At 33.5% G+C, this 21,699-nt stretch overlaps 1 protein-coding gene across 1 annotated transcript in view; it reads left to right on the forward strand.

Annotated features, from left to right (window-relative positions):
* Positions 1-7,401: 7,401 nt before the first annotated feature.
* Positions 7,402-21,699, forward strand: part of LOC101892362 (odorant receptor 22c) — a 30,172-nt gene continuing 15,874 nt past the window's right edge. The window contains exons 1-4 of the mRNA XM_059123908.1: positions 7,402-7,732; positions 7,819-8,005; positions 8,092-8,282; positions 18,833-19,014. Of these exons, the coding sequence (XP_058979891.1) occupies positions 7,402-7,732; positions 7,819-8,005; positions 8,092-8,282; positions 18,833-19,014 (891 nt within the window). The remainder of the gene's footprint in view (positions 7,733-7,818; positions 8,006-8,091; positions 8,283-18,832; positions 19,015-21,699) is intronic.

Below are 21,699 nucleotides of genomic sequence, written 5' to 3' on the forward strand. Positions count from 1 at the left end.
TATGAAGACGTGGACATACATGTCTCATTTTTGACTTTGGATGAAGTATCTATTACGAACTTCAAATACCAAATTTGAAACGATTCCGGTAAACAATATCGCTAAAATCATCAAAATACCGAATATCGGGGGGTACCGTTATATGGGGGCTATATGAAGACGTGGACCTGCACATATAATTTTCTGTCTTAGGCTGTAGTATCCATTACGAACTTCAAATACCAAAATTGAAATAATTCCGGTGAATAATGCCGCTAAAATCATCAAAATACCGAATATCGGGAGGTACCATTATATGGGGGCTATATAATAACTTGGACCTACATGGCCCATTTACGAACTTAACCTGCCTACTGGGAAAATATACATGTGTGCAAAATTTTAGCCTTCTATCTCAATTTGTTCGAAAGATAGCGTGATTACAACAGACAGACAGACAGACAGACGGACAGACAGACAGACAGACAGACAGACAGACACACAGACAGACAGACAGACGGACAGACGGACATGGCTAAATCGTCTTAGAATTTTACGCTGATCAAGAATATATATACTTTGTTGGGTCTGACATGAATATTTCGAGGAGTTACAAACGGAATGACAAAATTAATATACCCTCCATAGTATGGTGGAGGGTATAAAAATATTCGTTAAAAAAAATCCCAGCTTCATCTGCCACTTTCTAATGAGGCTGGAAAAAATATTTAAAAAAATCAACTTCTGTTGTTCCTTGAAAAAAAAAAAATATTTAAAACATCTACTTTCTGTTGGTCCTTGAAAAAATATTTTTAAAAAATCCACTTTCTAATGATCTTAGAACAAAATATTTAAAAACAAAATCAACTACTGTTTGTCCTTTTCAAAAATATTCTTTAAAAAATCCACGCTTCTGTTGGCCGTTGAAAAAATATTCATTAAAAATCCCCGTTGACCATTGGTCCTTGAAAAAAATATTTTTAAAAAAATCCCCTTGATTGGTTGTCGTTGAAAAATATTTTTTAAAAAAATCCCCTTGATTGGTGGTCCTTGAAAAAATATTTTTTAAAAAATCCCATTGATTGGTGGTCCTTGAAAAAAATTCTTTAAAAATCCACGCTTATGTTGTTCCTTTTCAAAAATATTCTTAAAAAATCCACGCTTCTGCTGATCCTTTTCAGAAATATTCTTTAAAAATCCACGCTTATGTTGTTCCTTTTCAAAAATATTCTTAAAAAATCCACGCTTCTGCTGATCCTTTTCAGAAATATTCTTTAAAAAATCCACGCTTCTGTTGGTCCTTTTCAAAAATATTCTTAAAAAATCCCTGCTTCTGTTGGTCCTTTTCAAAAATATTCTTAAAAAATCCATGCTTCTGTTGGTTTTTTTCAAAAATATTCTTTAAAAATTCACGCTTCTGTTGGTTTTTTTCAAAAATATTCTTTAAAAATTCACGCTTCTGTTGGTCCTTTTCAAAAATATTCTTTAAAAAATCCACGCTTCTGTTGGCCCTTTTCAAAAATATTTTTTCTTTAAAAAATCCACGCTTCTGTTGGTCCTTTTCAAAACTATTTTTTCTTTAAAAAATCCACGCTTCTGTTGGTCCTTTTCAAAACTATTTTTTCTTTAAAAAATCCACGCTTCTGTTGGTCCTTTTCAAAAATATTTTTTCTTTAAAAAATCAACGCTTCTGTTGGTCCTTTTCAAAAATATTTTTTTCTTTAAAAAATCAACGCTTCTGTTGGTCCTTTTCAAAAATATTTTTTCTTTAAAAAATCCACGCTTCTGTTGGTCCGTCCTTTTCAAAAATATTCTTTCTTTAAAAAATCCACGCTTCTGTCGGTCCTTTTCAAAAATATTTTTTCTTTAAAAAATCCAGGCTTCTGTTGGTCCGTCCTTTTCAAAAATATTCTTTAAAAAGTCCACGTTTTTCTGTTGGTCCTTTTCAAAAATATTCTTTAAAAAGTTTGTTGGTCCTTGAAAAAAATATTCTTTAAAAAGTCCACGTTTATCTGTTGGTCCTTGAAAAAAATATTCTTTAAAAAGTCCACGTTTATCTGTTGGTCCTTGAAAAAAATATTCTTTAAAAAATCCACGTTTATCTGTTTGTCCTTGAAAAAATATCTGTTGTTCCTAGAAAAAATATTCTTTAACAAAATTCACGTTTATTTGTTGGTCCTTGAAAAAATATTCGTAAAAAATTCCACGTTTTTCTGTTGTTCCTTTTCAAAAATATTCTTAAAAAATTCCACGTTTATCTGTTGTTCCTTTTCAAAAATATTCTTTAAAAAATACACGCTTTTGTTGGTCCTTTTCAAAAATATTCTTTAAAAAATCCACGCTTCTGTTGGTCCTTTTCAAAAATATTCTTTAAAAAATCCACGCTTCTGTTTGTCCTTAAAAAAATATTATTTAAAAAATCCCCTTTTTTTATTGGTGCTTGAATAAATGTTCATCTTCGAGTGTAACATTTCTATACACAAACATATATTTATTAATTGAATTGAAACTTACTTTTAACAAACCAACAACAACAACCACTGCCAACAAAAACATCGCAGTTTATAACTGTTTTGTTTAATAAACAAAATTAAAACATTTTAATTAATGGCAGGCAGCGCCACTCAAATCTCCAAACACAAAACAAGTTGTTGGCGTAGTTGGCATAGTTTGTGTGTGTTGGGAAAACTGAGAGAATGGCCTCTCAAACTATTCTCGCAAACAAAACGAAAACAGCAACAACAAAAAAGAAAACTATATAAAAACTGAAAGTTTCTCCAACAAATGAAAACAATTTCAAATGGGTCATAACAACACATTTATTTATGCCACCCAACAGCAACAACAACATCAGGAACAGCAATAGTAAAAACAACAACATTGGAAGCAGTTTCCACCATTATCCAGTTAATACATAAGCCTTAACGTGGTCATTAAAGAACTTCGTAAACAATTAAAAAAAAAAACAGAAAGTTCGGCATAAATGTTTCTTCCAGTCAGAGGAGGCTCTCCCCATTTCCCATCCTGCGCTACCGCCTTCTCATCCCTCGCATTGGCCATTTAGTTTCGTTTGAGTAATAATTAGAATGTTATCAAGTAACACCCATTTAAAACATTAATGAATTTTATTTTTATTGGAGAATGCTTTGGGGGGCCAAAGATTAAAGAAAAGCTGTCAAGGCACTATTTTAACCCATGTTGGGCCCACCAAGATAAAGGAAATTTGTTTACAACAATTACTGGCAAATGTAAGTCCTTCCTATACAACATTTTATTTTTTTTAAAAAATATTTCATATTTTTATGGCATATTGAGTTTGTTGGCCCTGAAGTTGGTGGGTTAATTTGTTGGGCCTTGCTTAGGCAGATGACATTTTTTTTTCTCTTTCAACAACCACACCAGCAATACTTACAACAACAACAGTTGACTGAACTTTCCATGTAAAGGAGCCACTATAAAAGTCACAAGTATAATTGTAATAGTTGCAGTGGACAGAATATTATCTTAAGTAGCTAAGCAGAATTTTCATCTCGAAGGACTATTTAATTAAATTTAATTTACATTGGTAAGATATTAGAGAAAAAAACATTTTAATCAAAAACTCAAAATTATGAGAGCTTAAAAAATAAAATGAGAAGAACGAAATTTAGAATCAACATGTAAAAATGTTCGCCGGGCCGAACTTTTAATTTTGAAACGAATTCTCCAATTTTCAAAAAAAAAAAAAAATCCTTAAAAAATCTGTTCAAATCTTAAAAATACAGAATATTGTCGTTATATTAGAGTCTATGCGACGACGTGGACCAGCATAGGCAACTTTTGTGATAAGCCATTACAATATTGAAATGCAAAACTTGAAAAAATCGGTGAATAATATAGCTAAAATCATCAAAATACCGAATATCGGGAGGTACCATTATATGGGGACGAAGGCGTGGACCTGCACAAACAATTTTCTGTCATAGGCTGTAATATCCCTTAAGAACTTAAAATACAAAATTTGAAATATTTTTGGTGAATAATGTCGCTTAAATCATCACAATACCGAAAGTCAGGACGTATCGTTATATGAGGGCTATACGAAGACGTGGACCTGCACAGCCAATTTTCTGTCATAGGCTGTAGTATCCATTACGAACTTCAAAAACCAAATTTAAAACAATTTCGGTGAATAATGTCGCTAAAATCATCAAAATACGAAATATGGGGAGGTATCGCTATATAGGTGCTATACGAAGGCGTGAACCGAGAGACAATTTTTTGTCATAGGCTGTAGTTTCCACTACGAACTTCTAATACCAAATTCGAAACAATGCCGGTGAATAATGTCGCTAAAATCATCAAAATACCGAATATCCGAAGGGTAGGATTATATGGGGACTACACGAAGGCGTGGACCTGCACAAACAATTTTCTGTCATAGGCTGTGGTATCCATTACGAACTTCAAATACCAATTTTGAAAAAAATTCCAGTAAATAATGTAGCTAAAATCATCAAAATACAGAATATAGGGAGTTACCATGGAGGTTATACCAAAACGTGGACCTGCACAGACAATTTTCTGTCAATTTCTGTCATAGTATCTATTACGACCTACAAATAAAAAATTTTAAACAATTCCGGTAAATAATGTAGCAAAAATCACCAAAATACCGAATATCAGGAGTTACCATGAGGGTTATACGAAGACGTCAACCTGCACAGACAATCTTCTGTCATAGGCTGTAGTATCCATTACAAACTTCAAATACCAAATTTGAAACCATTCCGGTGAATACTGTCGCTTAAATCAAAAAAAAAAATAAAATAAATAAATACCGAAAATAAGTTATATTTGGGCTATACCAAAACGTGGGCCTACATGGCTCATTCTCAATACCAAAAGTCCTTCAGACATAATATCTAAGTAAAATTTTATGACCCTACTTCATTTCGTTCGGAAGCTAGAGATATTCCCACAGGCGGACAGACGTACAGGCGGACAACGTTAAATCGACATAAAATGTTATGCTATGGTGGAGGGTATAAAAACTAAAACGATTATAAAATCCGAAATAAGCATCCGGTTCTCTTTATGTTAAACACATCTCATTATTTCTACTAACACTAGATCTGGATCGAAGATGAAATATATCGCTCCACTCCCTATGGCACCTCCCCCACAAAGGGTCAAAATTTTGATTATCCATGAAGCTCATAAAAAGCCATATTAACACCCGTTTCCATTCAAACTAGGCACATCTCAATATTTCCATCCACACAAGATTTGTTATAAATATGGAAGAGATTGGACAATTTCCTCTGGTATCTCTCCCACAAATGGTCAAAGTTTTGATTAACCAAAACGATCATAAAATCCGAAATAAGCATCCAGTTCTCTTCGTATTTCACACATTCCAATATTTCTACTAACACAAGATCTGCTGTGAAGATGGGATATGTCGGTCCACTCCTATTGGCACCTCTCCCACAAATGATCAAAATTGTCGAAATTTTCGAAATGAATTTCTCATTACATTCAGACTTGGTTCAACTCAATATTTCCATCGATACAAGATCTGTTATACAGATGGTAGAGATCGAACAATTCCTTCTGCTACCTCCTCTGCACAAAGGGTCAAAATTTTGAAAAGAAAAACGCCCATAAAACGCGCTGAAACAGATTTGGTCCAAAGAGACCTAGGGTCTAAAACCGTTATTTTGATGAGGCACGTTTTGACCGCCTTAAATAATATTTACCCTCTCTAGCCACATATCTGAGGTTATAAAAAAATTTTAGAGCAAAAATCGTACTTCATGTGAGTTTATGAAAAACTCTCCTACAAAACATTATTTATTATTTTTAATGGCGTCAGAGGAGGTCGAAGTCCAGAATGGAAACCTTTTCAGGGGACGAAGTAGACCAAACACAAATTGCATTATAGACTGGTAGATGGGAAATTTAACAAATGTTAGAGGTTAGAGAGGTGAAAGTAAACCAGTTTGGATACTGAGGAGATATATACAGGGTGAGATAAAATAACTGCAACAAAGTCAAACGTCATAATTTTTAGCGTCATATTTAAAAATAAGTTTAGATTTGTTCGAATTAGTCGCATTTTGTACGAATTATGACCTTCACACGGCCAATGAAACTGTCACACGCGGCCCGAGTGTTGCTCTCCGGTATTTTGGTCCATTCCGGGCGAAGCGCTTGCTTGAGGTGGTCCACACTTTGGTATTTTTTAGTGCCAACTTTGCTTTCAAAAATACTCCAGACACAATAATCCAACGGCTTAGTATCCGGAGATTTTGAAGGCCACTGTGCGCTGAAAATGAAGCGAGGAACCTCATTTTATATCCATTCTTGGGTTGTTCATGCTGAGTGCGAAAGTACTGAGTCCAGTGGGAATGTCCAAGGTCCGCGGCCAAAATGTTTGCGTGCCCAAGGTTTTATTTACACCCTCCTGAATATTTTCGTAATAATATTCGGCAATTATTTTGATTTCGATTAATACGAGTTGAGGGCGACCATCGGCTGTTATGGCGGCCAACACCATCATCATGGCCGGCGCTTAAGTTCTGATGGCCAACCGGCGGTGCTAATTTTCAGCTGACCTCTTTGGCAAGTAAACGCGATCATTTTGTTTGTGTACAAACTGCTGGACAACAAATGTTTTCTCATCGGAGAAAACCAAATTCGGCAGTTCATCACTCTCGGCCAAGCGAAGCAACTCTTTAGAGCTCTTTTGAGTCTATTTTCTTCATATTGCGGTGTAAGTTCTTGCACTTTTTCGAATTTTCAATGGCTTTACCCTGAGCTCATTTTTCAATATTTGCCAAATGAAATATTACGATGTGTTCAGCTCACAAGCCATTTTTCGGCCACTGCGACACGGGTTTCGATCAAGTCGCTTTTTTTATTTTTCGAACCATTTCTGCTGATGTTGCTGTTTTCTTCTGTCCAATTCCTTGACTTTGGGCTACGCTACCAGTATCACGGTAGCGAGCGATGCTACGAGACACAAAAGATTTATTCACATTTAAATGTTGGAGTTGTCTAACTATAGCCACTTGTGGTTTTCCAGCCAAATATAAGGAAATCACACTATCCCGCTTGAATTCCATCACGAATAACTTTTTTTCTGGATAATTCTCACCAAAATGCTTTTGTATATTTGTAAACAATATAATGAGCTGTCACTGGAATAATTTTAACAGCTGTCGGCCGAGTGGTTTAGAAATGACAGCAGTCTGAAGTTGGTTGCATTGTTTTTATCTCACCCTGTAGTCTACGAATAATTGCAAAAATTCTCCTCTGAACTGAATCGATATGATTCTCAAATGAAAGTTTTTCGTGAACCAAAGTACCCAACATTCTAAGACAGCGTACAAAACCATCGAGAGCAATATTAATAGATATTAATTTTTTCAGTCCACAATGTTCGATTTTCTCAAAGCCTCAATGCCGATAGCGAAAAGTTTCATGTTGGTGCCTCGGGCATGTGGTCGTCTCTGTGGTGTTTGGCCTGATCCCGAGTATAGATGGAGAAATACACTATTTGTGATATTCAGCACCGTTGTAACATTATTTGGTGGAGTGGGAGAATTATCCTACGGGTTTACACATCTAAACGATCTGGTTGATGCCCTGGATGCCTTTTGTCCGGCTGTGACGAAAATTATCTCATTCTTTAAGGCAACCATCATTTTTATCAACCGTAAGAAATTTTATGATATTATGCAGCGTCTGAGGACTCTCATTATGAGAGGTGAGTAGGGAGCAAATTGGAAGAAATTTACAATTTTGATTAAATATTTTTATTTTACTTTGTTTTTCATTGGGTTTTTTTTACAGAACAACATGATTCGAAGAAAATGAAAATGGTCCAGGGATTTTCTTCGTTTGGCAACATTTGCACCTTCATCATTGTTTCGGGAGGTTCATCAACGAACGTTTTCTACAATTTAAGGGCAATAATTACAAATATCATTTATCACTTTCAAGAGGAGGAAAGGAAACTGGAATTTCCTTTTAAGTCACTGTAAGTAAGACAAATAATCGGAACAAAAATATTTTTTAAATAACTTACTCATCGTTCAATTTTCTCTTCACACGCATATTTTTCAGTGTACCGGAATTCACAACCAGATTTCCATACTTTCCTGGTATGTTTTTAATCCTGACTGCATCCGGTGTAATGACTGTATTTTCATTCAGCATTGTCGACGGGTATTATGTGTGTACCACCGTCTTCATATGTTCAATTTTCAAAATTATACAACAGGATATTGGCAGTATATTTGATGAATTGAAAGATTGTAAGTATAATTATTATTCTAAAGGAATTAAAAAATAAGTAATTAATTTTGGCCGGGCCGAACTTTCGATACCCTCTATTGTTTGATAAGAAATAATTTTAAGAAATTGTTTATAGGTGCCAAAATTTCAGTATTCGAGAGCTATAGTTATATCTGATATTACCAACATTTAATTAAAAATTTCAAACTATTATATTGAAAAGTGGGCTAAAATTTCAATGAAGAGGTACAGGCAGAGAGGCAGAGAGGTACAGGCTGCTGGTCCTTGGAAAAATATTCTTTAAAAAATCCACGTTCTCAAGATCCTTCGAAAAATATTTTTTAAAAAATCCACGTTCTCAAGATCCTTCGAAAAATATTTTTTAAAAAATCCACGTTCCCAAGATCCTTCGAAAAATATTTTTTTAAAAATCCACGTTCTCAAGATCCTTCGAAAAATATTTTTTAAAAAATCCACGTTCTCAAGATCCTTCGAAAAATATTTTTTAAAAAATCCACGTTCTCAAGATCCTTCGAAAAATATTCTTTAAAAAATCCACGTTCTCAAGATCCTTCGAAAAATATTCTTTAAAAAATCCACGTTCTCAAGATCCTTAAAAAAATGTTCTTTAAAAAATCCACGTTCTCTAGATCCATCAAAAAATATTCTTTAAAAAATCCACGTTCTCTAGAACATCAAAAAATATTCTTTAAAAAATCCACGTTCTCTAGATCCTTCAAAAATATTCTTTAAAAAATCCACGTTCTCTAGATCCTTCGAAAAATATTCTTTAAAAGTCCACGTTCTCTAGATCCTTCAAAAAATATTCTTTAAAAAATCTACGTTCTCTAGATCCTTCAAAAAATATTCTTTAAAAAATCCACGTTCTCTAGATCCTTCAAAAAATATTTTTTTAAAAAATCCACGTTCTTTAGATCCTTCAAAAAATATTCTTTAAAAAATCCACGTTCTCTAGATCCTTCAAAAAGTATTCTTTAAAAAATCCACGTTCTCTAGATCCTTCAAAAAAATCCACGCTTCTGTTGGTCCTTTTCAAAAATATTCTTTAAAAAATCCACGCTTCTGTTGGTCCTTTTCAAAAATATTCTTTAAAAAATCTATGCTTCTGTTGGTCCTTTTCAAAAATATTCTTTAAAAAATCCTCGCTTCTGTTGGTCGTTGAAAAAATATTCTTTAAAAAATCCACGCTTCTGTTGGTCCTTTTAAAAAATATTCTTTAAAAAATCCTCGCTTCTGTTGGTCGTTGAAAAAATATTCTTTAAAAAATCCACGCTTCTGTTGGTCCTTTTAAAAAATATTCTTTAAAAAATCCACGTTCTCAAGATCCTTAAAAAATTTTTCTTTAAAAAATCCACGCTCTCGAGATCCATCAAAAAATATTCTTTAAAAAATCCACGCTTCTGTTGGTCCTTTTAAAAAATATTCTTTAAAAAATCCACGTTCTCAAGATCCTTAAAAAAATTTTCTTTAAAAAATCCACGCTCTCGAGATCCATCAAAAAATATTCTTTAAAAAATCCACGTTCTCTAGAACATCAAAAAATATTCTTTAAAAAATCCACGCTCTCGAGATCCATCAAAAAATATTCTTTAAAAAATCCACGTTCTCTAGAACATCAAAAAATATTCTTTAAAAAATCCACACTCTCGAGATCCATCAAAAAATATTCTTTAAAAAATCCACATTCTCTAGAACATCAAAAAATATTCTTTAAAAAATCCACGTTCTCTAGAACATCAAAAAATATTCTATTGTAAATTGATGACTCCGAGGAATACAATTGTAAACGCCAACTTTTTATGTGTAGATGAATGAAAATTTATTAAGAGACTGACAATAAAATGTATGAAAATATTTTCTTGAACATACAGAAAATCTAGGATTACTATGTTATAATATAAAACAATCACATACAGTAGAAATGTATAAAGTATTATTTTGACATTTACAACACTTCCCCTCAAAAAATACTTAATACATTTAAATATCAATATTAACTAATCCTAATTTATTAATACATTTTTCGTGATTTGGTTTAGCTAAACATTTCGTCAAAACATCCGCAGGCATCTCTTCAGTAGGTAAATATTTGACTTCAATAACGTTCTCTATAACATTCTGCCTAACAAAATGATGTCTGACGTCCATGTGTTTAGTTCTGTTGTGAAATACAGGATTTTTGCTTAACATTCCGGCACCTTGATTGTCATTGAAAATTGTTGTTGTTTGTTGTTCACCAAATATTTCAGCCAAAAATCTTCGAATATGAATTGCTTCTTTTGTACAATCTGAGAGAGACATATATTCCGCCTCGGTGCTTGACATCGCTACAGTTCTTTGTTTGCGTGAATCCCAACTTATTACTGCATTTGCTAATTTGAATGCATAACCAGTATATGATCTCCGATCGTCTACATTTGACCCCCAGTCTGCGTCTGCGTATCCTACTAGCGATTCATTCGCTCTTTTGAATTTCAACGCATAGTTTTCAGTTCCCTTTAGGTAGCGTAGAACTCTTTTTCCAGCAATCCAATGTTGTTTCCCATAGTTAGTATTATATTGGCTAAGAACGCTAACTGCATGGGCGATATCTGGTCTAGTTGATGTTGCAAGATACATTAGAGAACCTACAAGATTTTGGTACGGTAGGTTTTGCAACTCTGCTTTCTCTTCTTCCGTTTTTGGGCTCATGTTCAAGGATAGTTTAATACTGCAATTTAATGGGGTACTTACAGGTTTGCAATCGCTCATTTTAAACCGCTTAAGAATGGTCTGCACGTACTTTTGCTGAGACATCGTTATTTCTTTTGAATCTGGATCTTGTTGAAATTCTATTCCAAGACATAAATTTAAACGACCTAAGTCTTTTATCTCAAATGATTTCGCCAATTCTGTTTTCAATTCATGACATTTACTCTTGTCATTTGTAGCCACTATTAAATCGTCAACATAAATTGCTACAAGCGTGATATTTTTTCCATCCTTTGACAAATATATGCAGGGATCTGAATCCAAGGGCTTTAGTTTTAACTGCTTCAGTTTTTCATCTAACTTCTTATACCACTGCCGGCCAGATTGCTTCAGGCCATATATAGCCTTGTTCAACAGAAACACTTTCTCACCTCTATATGTTTTCATTTCTGATTCTTCCAATATATGCTTTAAATCGTCTGGTATTTTACGAAATCTAATTGGAAAACATCAAGTTTTAATTCAGCAGCAATTGCCATCACTAAGCGAATAGACGACATTCTGGCAACTGGAGCAAAAGTTTCATTAAAATCCACACCGGGTGTTTGTGTAAAACCTCTTGCTACGAGACGCGCTTTGTAGCGATCAACGACTCCATTTGATCCTTGTTTCTTTCTTAGTATCCATTTTGCATCAATGATTTTCTTACCCTTTGGGCGGTCAACTACTTTCCATGTACCATTCTTCAGCAGTGCTTCATATTCATTTCTCATAGCATTTTTCCACTCTTCAGATTCATAACTTTGAATAGCTTCGTTTACTGTCATTGGATCATTTTCGTTTATCAAATAAGCCATATTTATTTCCGGCGTTTCATCTCCTTGAAATTCGTGAAAAATTTTTCTTGGTCTTCCCCTATTTCCTGTAAGAAATTTCTTCGGACGTCCAGGTCCTCGTTTCGTGGCTATTGGCGTATGAAACTCCTCCATTGCGTCATCACCTTCAGCTACTTTTTCTTGTTTATTTCTATCGTTATTCACTTCATCTTGTGACTCTTCTTCTTCACTAATCACCTTTTCTTCAGCTTTGTCTTCAAAACGAGATTCTTGCGGAAGTATCAGAATATCGTCTCCTTGTTTCAACTCATCGTCAATAAAATCACAGTAATTGTTTTCAGATTCGTACAAATTTGTAAACTTCACATCTCGTGAACACAATACCTTCCGACATTGAGGATCCCATAATCTGTATGCCTTCGACTTTACAGAGTAACCAATAAATACACATTTCTTTGATTTGGCTTCAAATTTTCCGTGTCGCTTTGATTTTTCTAACATATAAGCTGTTTGGCCAAATTTTTGAAAATAACTCACCACAGGCTTCCGGTTCGTCCACAATTTAAATGGAACTTCTCCACCTAGGCTTCTTGAAGGACATCTATTTCGTATATGATTCGCAGTACACACAGCTTCTGCCCAGAAACTAGGAGCTAAACCAGATTGAATCATCATACAGCGGGCCATCTCGACTAATGTTCGATTCTTTCGCTCAGCTACCCCATTTTGCTGCGGAGTATACTCAACCGTAAATTCATGTTTTATACCTTCCTTCTTCAAATAATTCTTGAATTCATTATTGGTATATTCTGTCCCGTTGTCCGATCTTAATGCCTTTATCTTTCGCCCTGTTCGTTTTTCAACCATTTTCTGGTATTCCTTGAACATTTCCAACACTTCGGACTTCTTCTTCAAAAAATATATTTCGCACCATCTAGACTTGTCGTCAATGCACGTCAAAAAATAACGACTTCCTCCAAGAGAACTTACCCTCATTGGGCCACATACATCGGTATGTATTAGCTCCAATAATTCTGACGAGTTTGTTGTTGATCTGTTATATGGGGCTTGGGCATGCTTCCCCTTAATGCAAGTCTCACATACCTGTAATTTCACATTAGTATTGAAATTTACACCAGTTACTTTCTTATTCCGAATAATATCTTTCAAATCGTTTTCATTAAGATGGCCAAAACGTTCATGCCATTCCTTTAAGCATGTCCATTGAACTGATCTGCAATTTTCTTCAAGCCTCTCCTCAACATAATATAAGTTTTGGTTCCTTACCGCTGTTAACAAGGTTTCCTTCGTTTTTGGATTTACTACTACAGCCTTATCCTTGAAGAAAGTCACTTGAAAACCTCTATCCGTCATTTTTGCAACAGACAACAAATTTGACCGTAGATCCGGCACATACAAAGTATTCTCTAGTCTTGCGATACAACCACTTTTTGATTTTAATTTCACAATTCCAGCTCCTTCTATTCTTGTTGAATTATTGTTTGCCAAATGCAAAACGTCTGTATCGGAATCTCCGATGCTGTAAAATTTTCCTTTATTTGCACACATGTGCGATGAGGCACCTAAATCTAAACACCATTGCTCTTTCTCTACATTAGTCCTCATCGAAATTTCCGCATTTCTTGTAAATTCCTGTTTCTTTCGGTTAATATCTGCATTCTTATTTTCATTTTTGATTCTGCAGTCTCTCGCCATGTGACCAATCCGTCCACACGAAAAACATTTTGGTTTAAAATTTGATCCATTTGTATTCCTAGTCTCCTTTCTATTAAAATTCCTTGCAGACTTTTTCACAAACATTGCATCTGTAGACTCACCACTTTCATTCCTTTTTCTAGCTTCATATTCTTCTAGCAATTTCACTTTCAATGTTTCCGGATCAGGCAGCTTCTCCTGTGTTTCTATGGCAATTCTGAATGATTCATATTCTTCTGGAATGCTGTACAATAGCAATATTGTAAGCAAATCGTCTATTATTTCTAGATCCATTTCATTTATTTTATCGACAATGTCAAAAAACTTCCTTATATGGTCTCTGATATCCTCCCCATTTTTCATTTTTAATAGAATCAAGGATTTGAGAAGCATCGCTTTCCGAGCAGGACCTTTTGACTGGTATATGCTATGCAGTTTGTCCCACACTTCCTTTGAGGTATTGCAATTCTTAATTTGTTTCAGTTCCGCAGGGAAAATTGTCAAAATCAAATCAGATTTGGCTTTACCATCTTCTATAATCCATTCGTTAACTTCGTTCGGAGGCGAACTCGGCTTTGGGAAACTTCCATTCACATATTTCCATGCATTATTCTTGACTAACAATGCCTCCACCTGAATCTTCCACGTATCAAAATTCTCTTTACCAAGCGGCTCAATTTTTACATTTGTATAACTCATTTTTGCAAGATTATTTTATTCCTTTCAATATTCCTTTGATACAGCGCAGTGGAAGCGTGCTGGGCCCATAACCTATTGTAAATTGATGACTCCGAGGAATACAATTGTAAACGCCAACTTTTTATGTGTAGATGAATGAAAATTTATTAAGAGACTGACAATAAAATGTATGAAAATATTTTCTTGAACATACAGAAAATCTAGGATTACTATGTTATAATATAAAACAATCACATACAGTAGAAATGTATAAAGTATTATTTTGACATTTACAACATATTCTTTAAAAAATCCACGTTCTCTAGATCCTTAAAAAAATGTTCTTTAAAAAATCCACGTTCTCTAGATCCATCAAAAAATATTCTTTAAAAAATCCACGTTCTCTAGAACATCAAAAAATATTCTTTAAAAAATCCACGTTCTCTAGAACATCAAAAAATATTCTTTAAAAAATCCACGTTCTCAAGATCCTTAAAAAAATGTTCTTTAAAAAATCCACTTTCTCTAGATCCATAAAAAAATATTCTTTAAAAAATCCACGTTCTCAAGATCCTTAAAAAAATGTTCTTTAAAAAATCCACTTTCTCTAGATCCATAAAAAAATATTCTTTAAAAAATCCACGTTCTCTAGAACATCAAAAAATATTCTTTAAAATATTCTTCAAAAGAATATTCAAAAAATATTCTTTAAAAAATCCACGTTCTCTAGAACATCAAAAAATATTCTTTAAAAAATCCACGTTCTCTAGAACATCAAAAAATATTCTTTAAAAAATCCACGTTCTCTAGATCCTTCAAAAATATTCTTTAAAAAATCCACGTTCTCTAGATCCTTCAAAAATATTCTTTAAAAAATCCACGTTCTCTAGATCCTTCAAAAAATATTCTTTAAAAAATCCACGTTCTCTAGATCCTTCAAAAAATATTCTTTAAAAAATCCACGTTCTCTAGATCCTTCAAAAAGTATTCTTTAAAAAATCCACGCTTCTGTCGCTCCTTGAAAAAAATATTTTTTAAAAAAAACACGTTCTTTAGATCCTTCAAAAAATATTCTTTAAAAAATCCACGTTCTCTAAATTCTTAAAAAAATATTCTTTAAAAAATCCACGTTCTCTAAATTCTTAAAAAAATATTCTTTAAAAAATCCTCGTTTTCTAGATCTTTAAAAAAAATATTCTTTAAAAAATCCACGTTTCTGTTGGTCCCTTGAAAAAATATTCTTTAAAAAATCCACGTTTCTGTTGGTCCCTTGAAAAAATATTCTTTAAAAAATCCACGTTTCTCTTGGTCCTTGAAAAAATATTCTTTAAAAAATCAACGTTTCTCTTGGTCATTGAAAAAACATCCTTTAAAAAGTCCGCGCTTCTGTTGGTCCTTTTCAAAAATATTCTTCAAAAAATCCACGCTTCTGTTGGTCGTTGAAAAAATATTCTTCAAAAAATCCACGCTTCTGTTGGTCGTTGAAAAAATATTCTTTTAAAAATCCACGTTTCAGTTGGTCGTTGAAAAAATATTCTTTAAACAATCCACGTTTCAGTTGGTCGTTGAAAAAATATTCTTTAAAAAGTCCACGTTTCAGTTGGTCGTTGAAAAAATATTCTTTAAAAAATCCACGTTTCAGTTGGTCGTTGAAAAAATATTCTTTAAAAAATCCACGCTTCTGTTGGTCGTTGAAAAAATATTCTTTAAACAATCCATGTTTCAGTTGGTCGTTGAAAAAATATTCTTTAAAAAATCCACGCTTCTTCTTCTTCCTTTTCAAAAATATTCTTTAAAAAATCCACGCTTCTTCTTCTTCCTTTTCAAAAATATTCTTTAAAAAATCCACGCTTCTTCTTCTTCCTTTTCAAAAATATTCTTTAAAAAATCCACGCTTCTTCTTCTTCCTTTTCAAAAATATTCTTTAAAAAATCCACGCTTCTTCTTCTTCCTTTTCAAAAATATTCTTTAAAAAATCCACGCTTCTTCTTCTTCCTTTTCAAAAATATTCTTTAAAAAATCCATGCTTCTGTTGGTCCTTTTCAAAAATATTCTTTAAAAAATCCATGCTTCTGTTGGTCCTTTTCAAAAATATTCTTTAAAAAATCCTCGCTTCTGTCGGTCCTTTTCAAAAATATTCTTTAAAAAATCCATGCTTCTGTTGGTCCTTTTCAAAAATATTCTTTAAAAAATCCATGCTTCTGTTGGTCCTTTTCAAAAATATTCTTTAAAAAATCCACGCTTCTGTTGGCCCTTTTAAAAAATATTCTTTAAAAAATCCACGCTTCTGTTGGTCCTTTTCAAAAATATTCTTTAAAAAATCCACGCTTCTGTTGGTCCTTTTCAAAAATATTCTTTAAAAAATCCACGCTTCTGTTGGTCCTTTTCAAAAATATTCTTTAAAAAAACCACGCTTCTGTTGGTCCTTTTCAAAAATATTCTTTAAAAAATCCACGCTTCTGTTGGTCCTTTTCAAAAATATTCTTTAAAAAATCCACGCTTCTGTTGGTCCTTTTCAAAAATATTCTTTAAAAAACCACGCTTCTGTTGGTCCTTTTCAAAAATATTCTTTAAAAAATCCGCGCTTCTGTTGTTCCTTTTCAAAAATATTCTTTAATAAAATCCACGCTTCTGTTGGTCCTTTTCAAAAATATTCTTTAAAAAATCCACGCTTCTGTTGGTCCTTTTCAAAAATATTCTTTAAAAAATCCACGCATCTGTTAGTCCTTTCCAAAAAATATTCTTAAAAAATCCACGCTTCTGTTGGTCTTTGAAAAAATATTCTTTAGAAAATCCACGCTTCTGTTGGTCCTTTTCAAAAATATTCTTTAAAAAATCCACGCTTCTGTTGGTCCTTTTCAAAAATATTCTTTAAAAAATCCACGCTTCTGTTGGTCCTTTTCAAAAATATTCTTTAAAAAATCCACGCTTCTGTTGGTCCTTTTCAAAAATATTCTTTAAAAAAACCACGCTTCTGTTGGTCCTTTTCAAAAATATTCTTTAAAAAATCCACGCTTCTGTTGTTCCTTTTCAAAAATATTCTTTAATAAAATCCACGCTTCTGTTGGTCCTTTTCAAAAATATTCTTTAAAAAATCCACGCTTCTGTTGGTCCTTGAAAAAATATTCTTTAAAAAATCCACGCTTCTGTTGGTCCTTTTCAAAAATATTCTTTAAAAAATCCACGCTTCTGTTGGTCCTTTTCAAAAATATTCTTAAAAAATCCACGCTTCTGTTGGTCCTTTTAAAAATATTCTTTAAAAAAACCACGCTTCTGTTGGTCCTTTTCAAAAATATTCTTTAAAAAATCCACGCTTCTGTTGGTCCTTTTCAAAAATATTCTTTAAAAAATCCACGCTTCTGTTGGTCCTTGAAAAAATATTCTTTAAAAAATCCACGCTTCTGTTGGTCCTTTTCAAAAATATTCTTTAAAAAATCCACGCTTCTGTTGGTCCTTTTCAAAAATATTCTTTAAAAAATCCACGCTTCTGTTGGTCCTTTTCAAAATATTCTTTAAAAAATCCACGCTTCTGTTGGTCCTTTTCAAAAATATTCTTTAAAAAAACCACGCTTCTGTTGGTCCTTTTCAAAAATATTCTTTAAAAAATCCGCGCTTCTGTTGTTCCTTTTCAAAAATATTCTTTAATAAAATCCACGCTTCTGTTGGTCCTTTTCAAAAATATTCTTTAAAAAATCCACGCATCTGTTGGTCCTTTTCAAAAATATTCTTTAAAAAATCAACGCATCTGTTAGTCCTTTCCAAAAAATATTCTTAAAAATCCACGCTTCTGTTGGTCTTTGAAAAAATATTCTTTAGAAAATCCACGCTTCTGTTGGTCCTTTTCAAAAATATTCTTTAAAAATCCACGCTTCTGTTGGTCCTTTTCAAAAATATTCTTTAAAAAATCCACGCTTCTGTTGGTCCTTTTCAAAAATATTCTTTAAAAAATCCACGCTTCTGTTGGTCCTTTTCAAAAATATTCTTTAAAAAAACCACGCTTCTGTTGGTCCTTTTCAAAAATATTCTTTAAAAAATCCACGCTTCTGTTGTTCCTTTTCAAAAATATTCTTTAATAAAATCCACGCTTCTGTTGGTCCTTTTCAAAAATATTCTTTAAAAAATCCACGCTTCTGTTGGTCCTTGAAAAAATATTCTTTAAAAAATCCACGCTTCTGTTGGTCCTTGAAAAAATATTCTTTAAAAAATCCACGCTTCTGTTGGTCCTTTTCAAAAATATTCTTTAAAAAATCCACGCTTCTGTTGGTCCTTTCCAAAAATATTATTTAAAAAATCCACGCTTCTGTTGGTCCTTGAAAAAATATTCTTTAAAAAATCCACGCTTCTGTTGGTCCTTGAAAAAATATTCTTTAAAAAATCCACGCTTCTGTTGGTCCTTGAAAAAATATTCTTTAAAAAAACCACGCTTCTGTTGGTCCTTTTCAAAAATATTCTTTAAAAAATCCACGCTTCTGTTGGTCCTTTTCAAAAATATTCTTTAAAAAAACAATATCCCGTTCGTCCTTTCAAATCAGTACACTTTCATAAAACAATGGTAACCCAATTTTGCACTGATGTAATATCTTCTTCTCTTTCCGTTTGTTTTTTATCTCTTTCTTCCCCTTCCCAAGGTGAACACGCTACTGACGAACAAAATCATCGAATTCGCCAAAAATTGAATGCCATAGTTGAACGTCATAATACGATTATCGATTTGAGTGCAGATTTTACTGCAAGTTTTACCGTTATCATAATGTTGCATTTTATGTCGGCAGCCATCGTTGTGTGCTCCAGTCTTTTGGATTTAATGTTGGTAAGTTAAGGGCAAGAAAAAAATGTGTTGCCAATAGACTCAGCTAAACAATGGCATAGAAATTGCAAGTTTTTTTTTTTTTTAAATCAATGAAAGGAGATTTCTTGATTCTGCAAAGGCTGCAAGGACACTTCATAGGTTCCGGTGTCGGAAAAGCTTTGAAAAACGGTTGACTTATTCCAACTGCAGTTTGGGGTCTATTTGGGGTCATTTTGGGAGAGACAAAGAAATTTGCAGTAATCCGATATTGTCAGGTCCAAGCATTAAAGTACAGAACGGATGTAGGTCTCTCAGTGAATAATTTATAATTTAAAAAAAAAATAATAATTTAAAAACAAGTAAAAAAGCTGTAAGTTCGGCCAGGCCGGACTTTGAATATCCTCCAACATTTGGAACGAGTTTTGGCAATTTTTAGTTAAAAATTCCGTTAAAATCTTAAAAATACCGAATGTAGCCGTTATATTAGAGTCTATAGGTCGAAGTAGCCCTTCCTTCAAATCCGAAACTTGAAAAAATCGGTGTATAATGTAGCTAAAATTATCAAAATACCGAATATCGGGAGGTGCCGTTATAAGGAGCCTATACGAAGACGTGGACCTGCGCCAGACAATTTTCTTTTTAGGCTGTAGAATCCATTACGAGCTTCAAATACCAAATTTGAAACAATTCCGGTGAATAATGTCGCTAAAATCATCAAAATACAGAATATCTGAAGGTTATATGGGAGCTATGCGAAGACATGGACCTGTACAGACAATTTTCTGTCATAGGCTGTAGTATCCATTACGAACTTCAAATACCAAATTTGAAATAATTCCGGTGAATAATGTCGCTAAAATCATCAAATACCGAATATCGGGAGGTACCGTTATAAGAAGGCTATACGAAGACGTAGACCTGCCCAGACAATTTTCTGTCGTAGGCTATAGTATCCATTACGAACCTCAAATATCAAATTTGAAACCATTCTAGTGACAAATGTCGCTAAAATCATCAAAATACCGAATATCGGGAGGTTATATGGGGGCTATACGAAGAAGTGGACCTGCACAGCAAATTTTCTGTCAAATTTCAAATAACAAATTTGAAACAATTCCGGTGAAAAATCTCGCTAAAATCGTCAAAGTACCGAATATCGGCAGGTACTATTATTTGGGGGCTATACGAAGACGTGGACCTGCACGAGCAATTTTCTGTCATAGGTTTTAGTATCACTTACGAACTTCAAATATCAAATTTGAAACAATTCTAGTGAAAATGTCGCTAAAATAATCAAAATTCCGAATACCGGGAGGCACCGTTATATAGGGACTATACCAAAACGTGGACCTACATGGCCCATTTTCTATACCAAAAGTCCTGCAGACATAATACACATTTGAGTAAAATTATATCAACCTACTTCATTTCGTTCGAAAGCTAGAGTGATTTCCACAGACGAATAGACGGACGGACATCGCTAAATCGACATAGAATTTTATGCTGATCAAAAATATATATAGTTTGTGGGGTGTAAAATGTATATTTCGAGGTGTAATAAACGGAATGGCAGACTTAATATATCCTCCATACTGTGGTGGAGGGTATAATAATATTTATTGAAGGTTCTGAAGCCAAAACACACCCCAAGTTAACAGCTTGTTAGTGGCCTCCATTTTTTTTTTTTTTTTTTTTTTTTGGTGGCTTCATCCTTTTTTGTAGCCCAAAAATGTAGTGCAGTGAATTGTATTTTTTCTTCGAGTGTATAAATTCCATACTTTATTCTCCAACTATTTTCCCAGCTAACCCATGCAAGCTAGGTGCCTTCGAGATAAACCCGCACACACACACACAACCCCAAGCCATCATACCATTATTTATTTAGCCATAAAGTGTTTTTCTTTCGCACTTTTCCCCTGTCCACAGGTTTTTTTTCTGTTTGTCTTATCCCTTCGTTGCACTTCGAACCAAAGTTGGCCCAGAGAGTGTACCACCGAACACAAAGTCTTCGACGATTGCCCTAATTATTTTTCATTCTTTTTTCGTCTTGTTGTTGCGTGTGTTCTACTCTTGTTTTATGTTTTCTTTATTATGGCATTTTCAGCAAGTTTTCATTCTGGCTGCAGTCCTCCTCCCCCTCCTCCAAAATCCTCAAACTGTTGCTGTTGCTGCTGCCGTTGAAAGTTAAAACGATGAATGATGAAAACACGCAACTTAAATTACTTTAACTTTTTAATCCCATTTCTTATGTATTGACTAAGAGCGAGGGAGAGAGGGAGGGAGAGAGAGAGAGAGAGAGAGAGAGAGGGATGGGAGAGCGCCCAGGACGCCTACTTAAGCGCGTTTCCAAACACTTTTTTAATGATTGCTTCTGTTGCGTCAATCGAATCCGCTCCAGCCAACATGCCGACGGGCTATTAAGAAGCTTTGAAAACTGCGATAAAAATAAGCTATAATTTCTTTGCCGAAGAAGAACAAAGAGTGAAATTGCAATAAAACTAACATTAAATTGCATTAAGCTGAGAAGTTTTGTAAAAACAACAACAACAACAAAGAGCAATTTGTTGTTGTTGTAAACAAGGGAATATGAAGAGATTTTCTTAAGAAAAATTCCATTAGAAAATTTGTGGAGAAATTATGTTTTCATTTTTTGGAAAATGAGAGTTTAATTAATATTATAATTGGTATGAGAAAATTGAAATAATT

The sequence above is a fragment of the Musca domestica genome, unplaced genomic scaffold (genome assembly GCF_030504385.1).
Source record: "Musca domestica strain aabys unplaced genomic scaffold, Musca_domestica.polishedcontigs.V.1.1 26, whole genome shotgun sequence".
Taxonomy (NCBI): Eukaryota; Metazoa; Arthropoda; class Insecta; order Diptera; family Muscidae; genus Musca; species Musca domestica.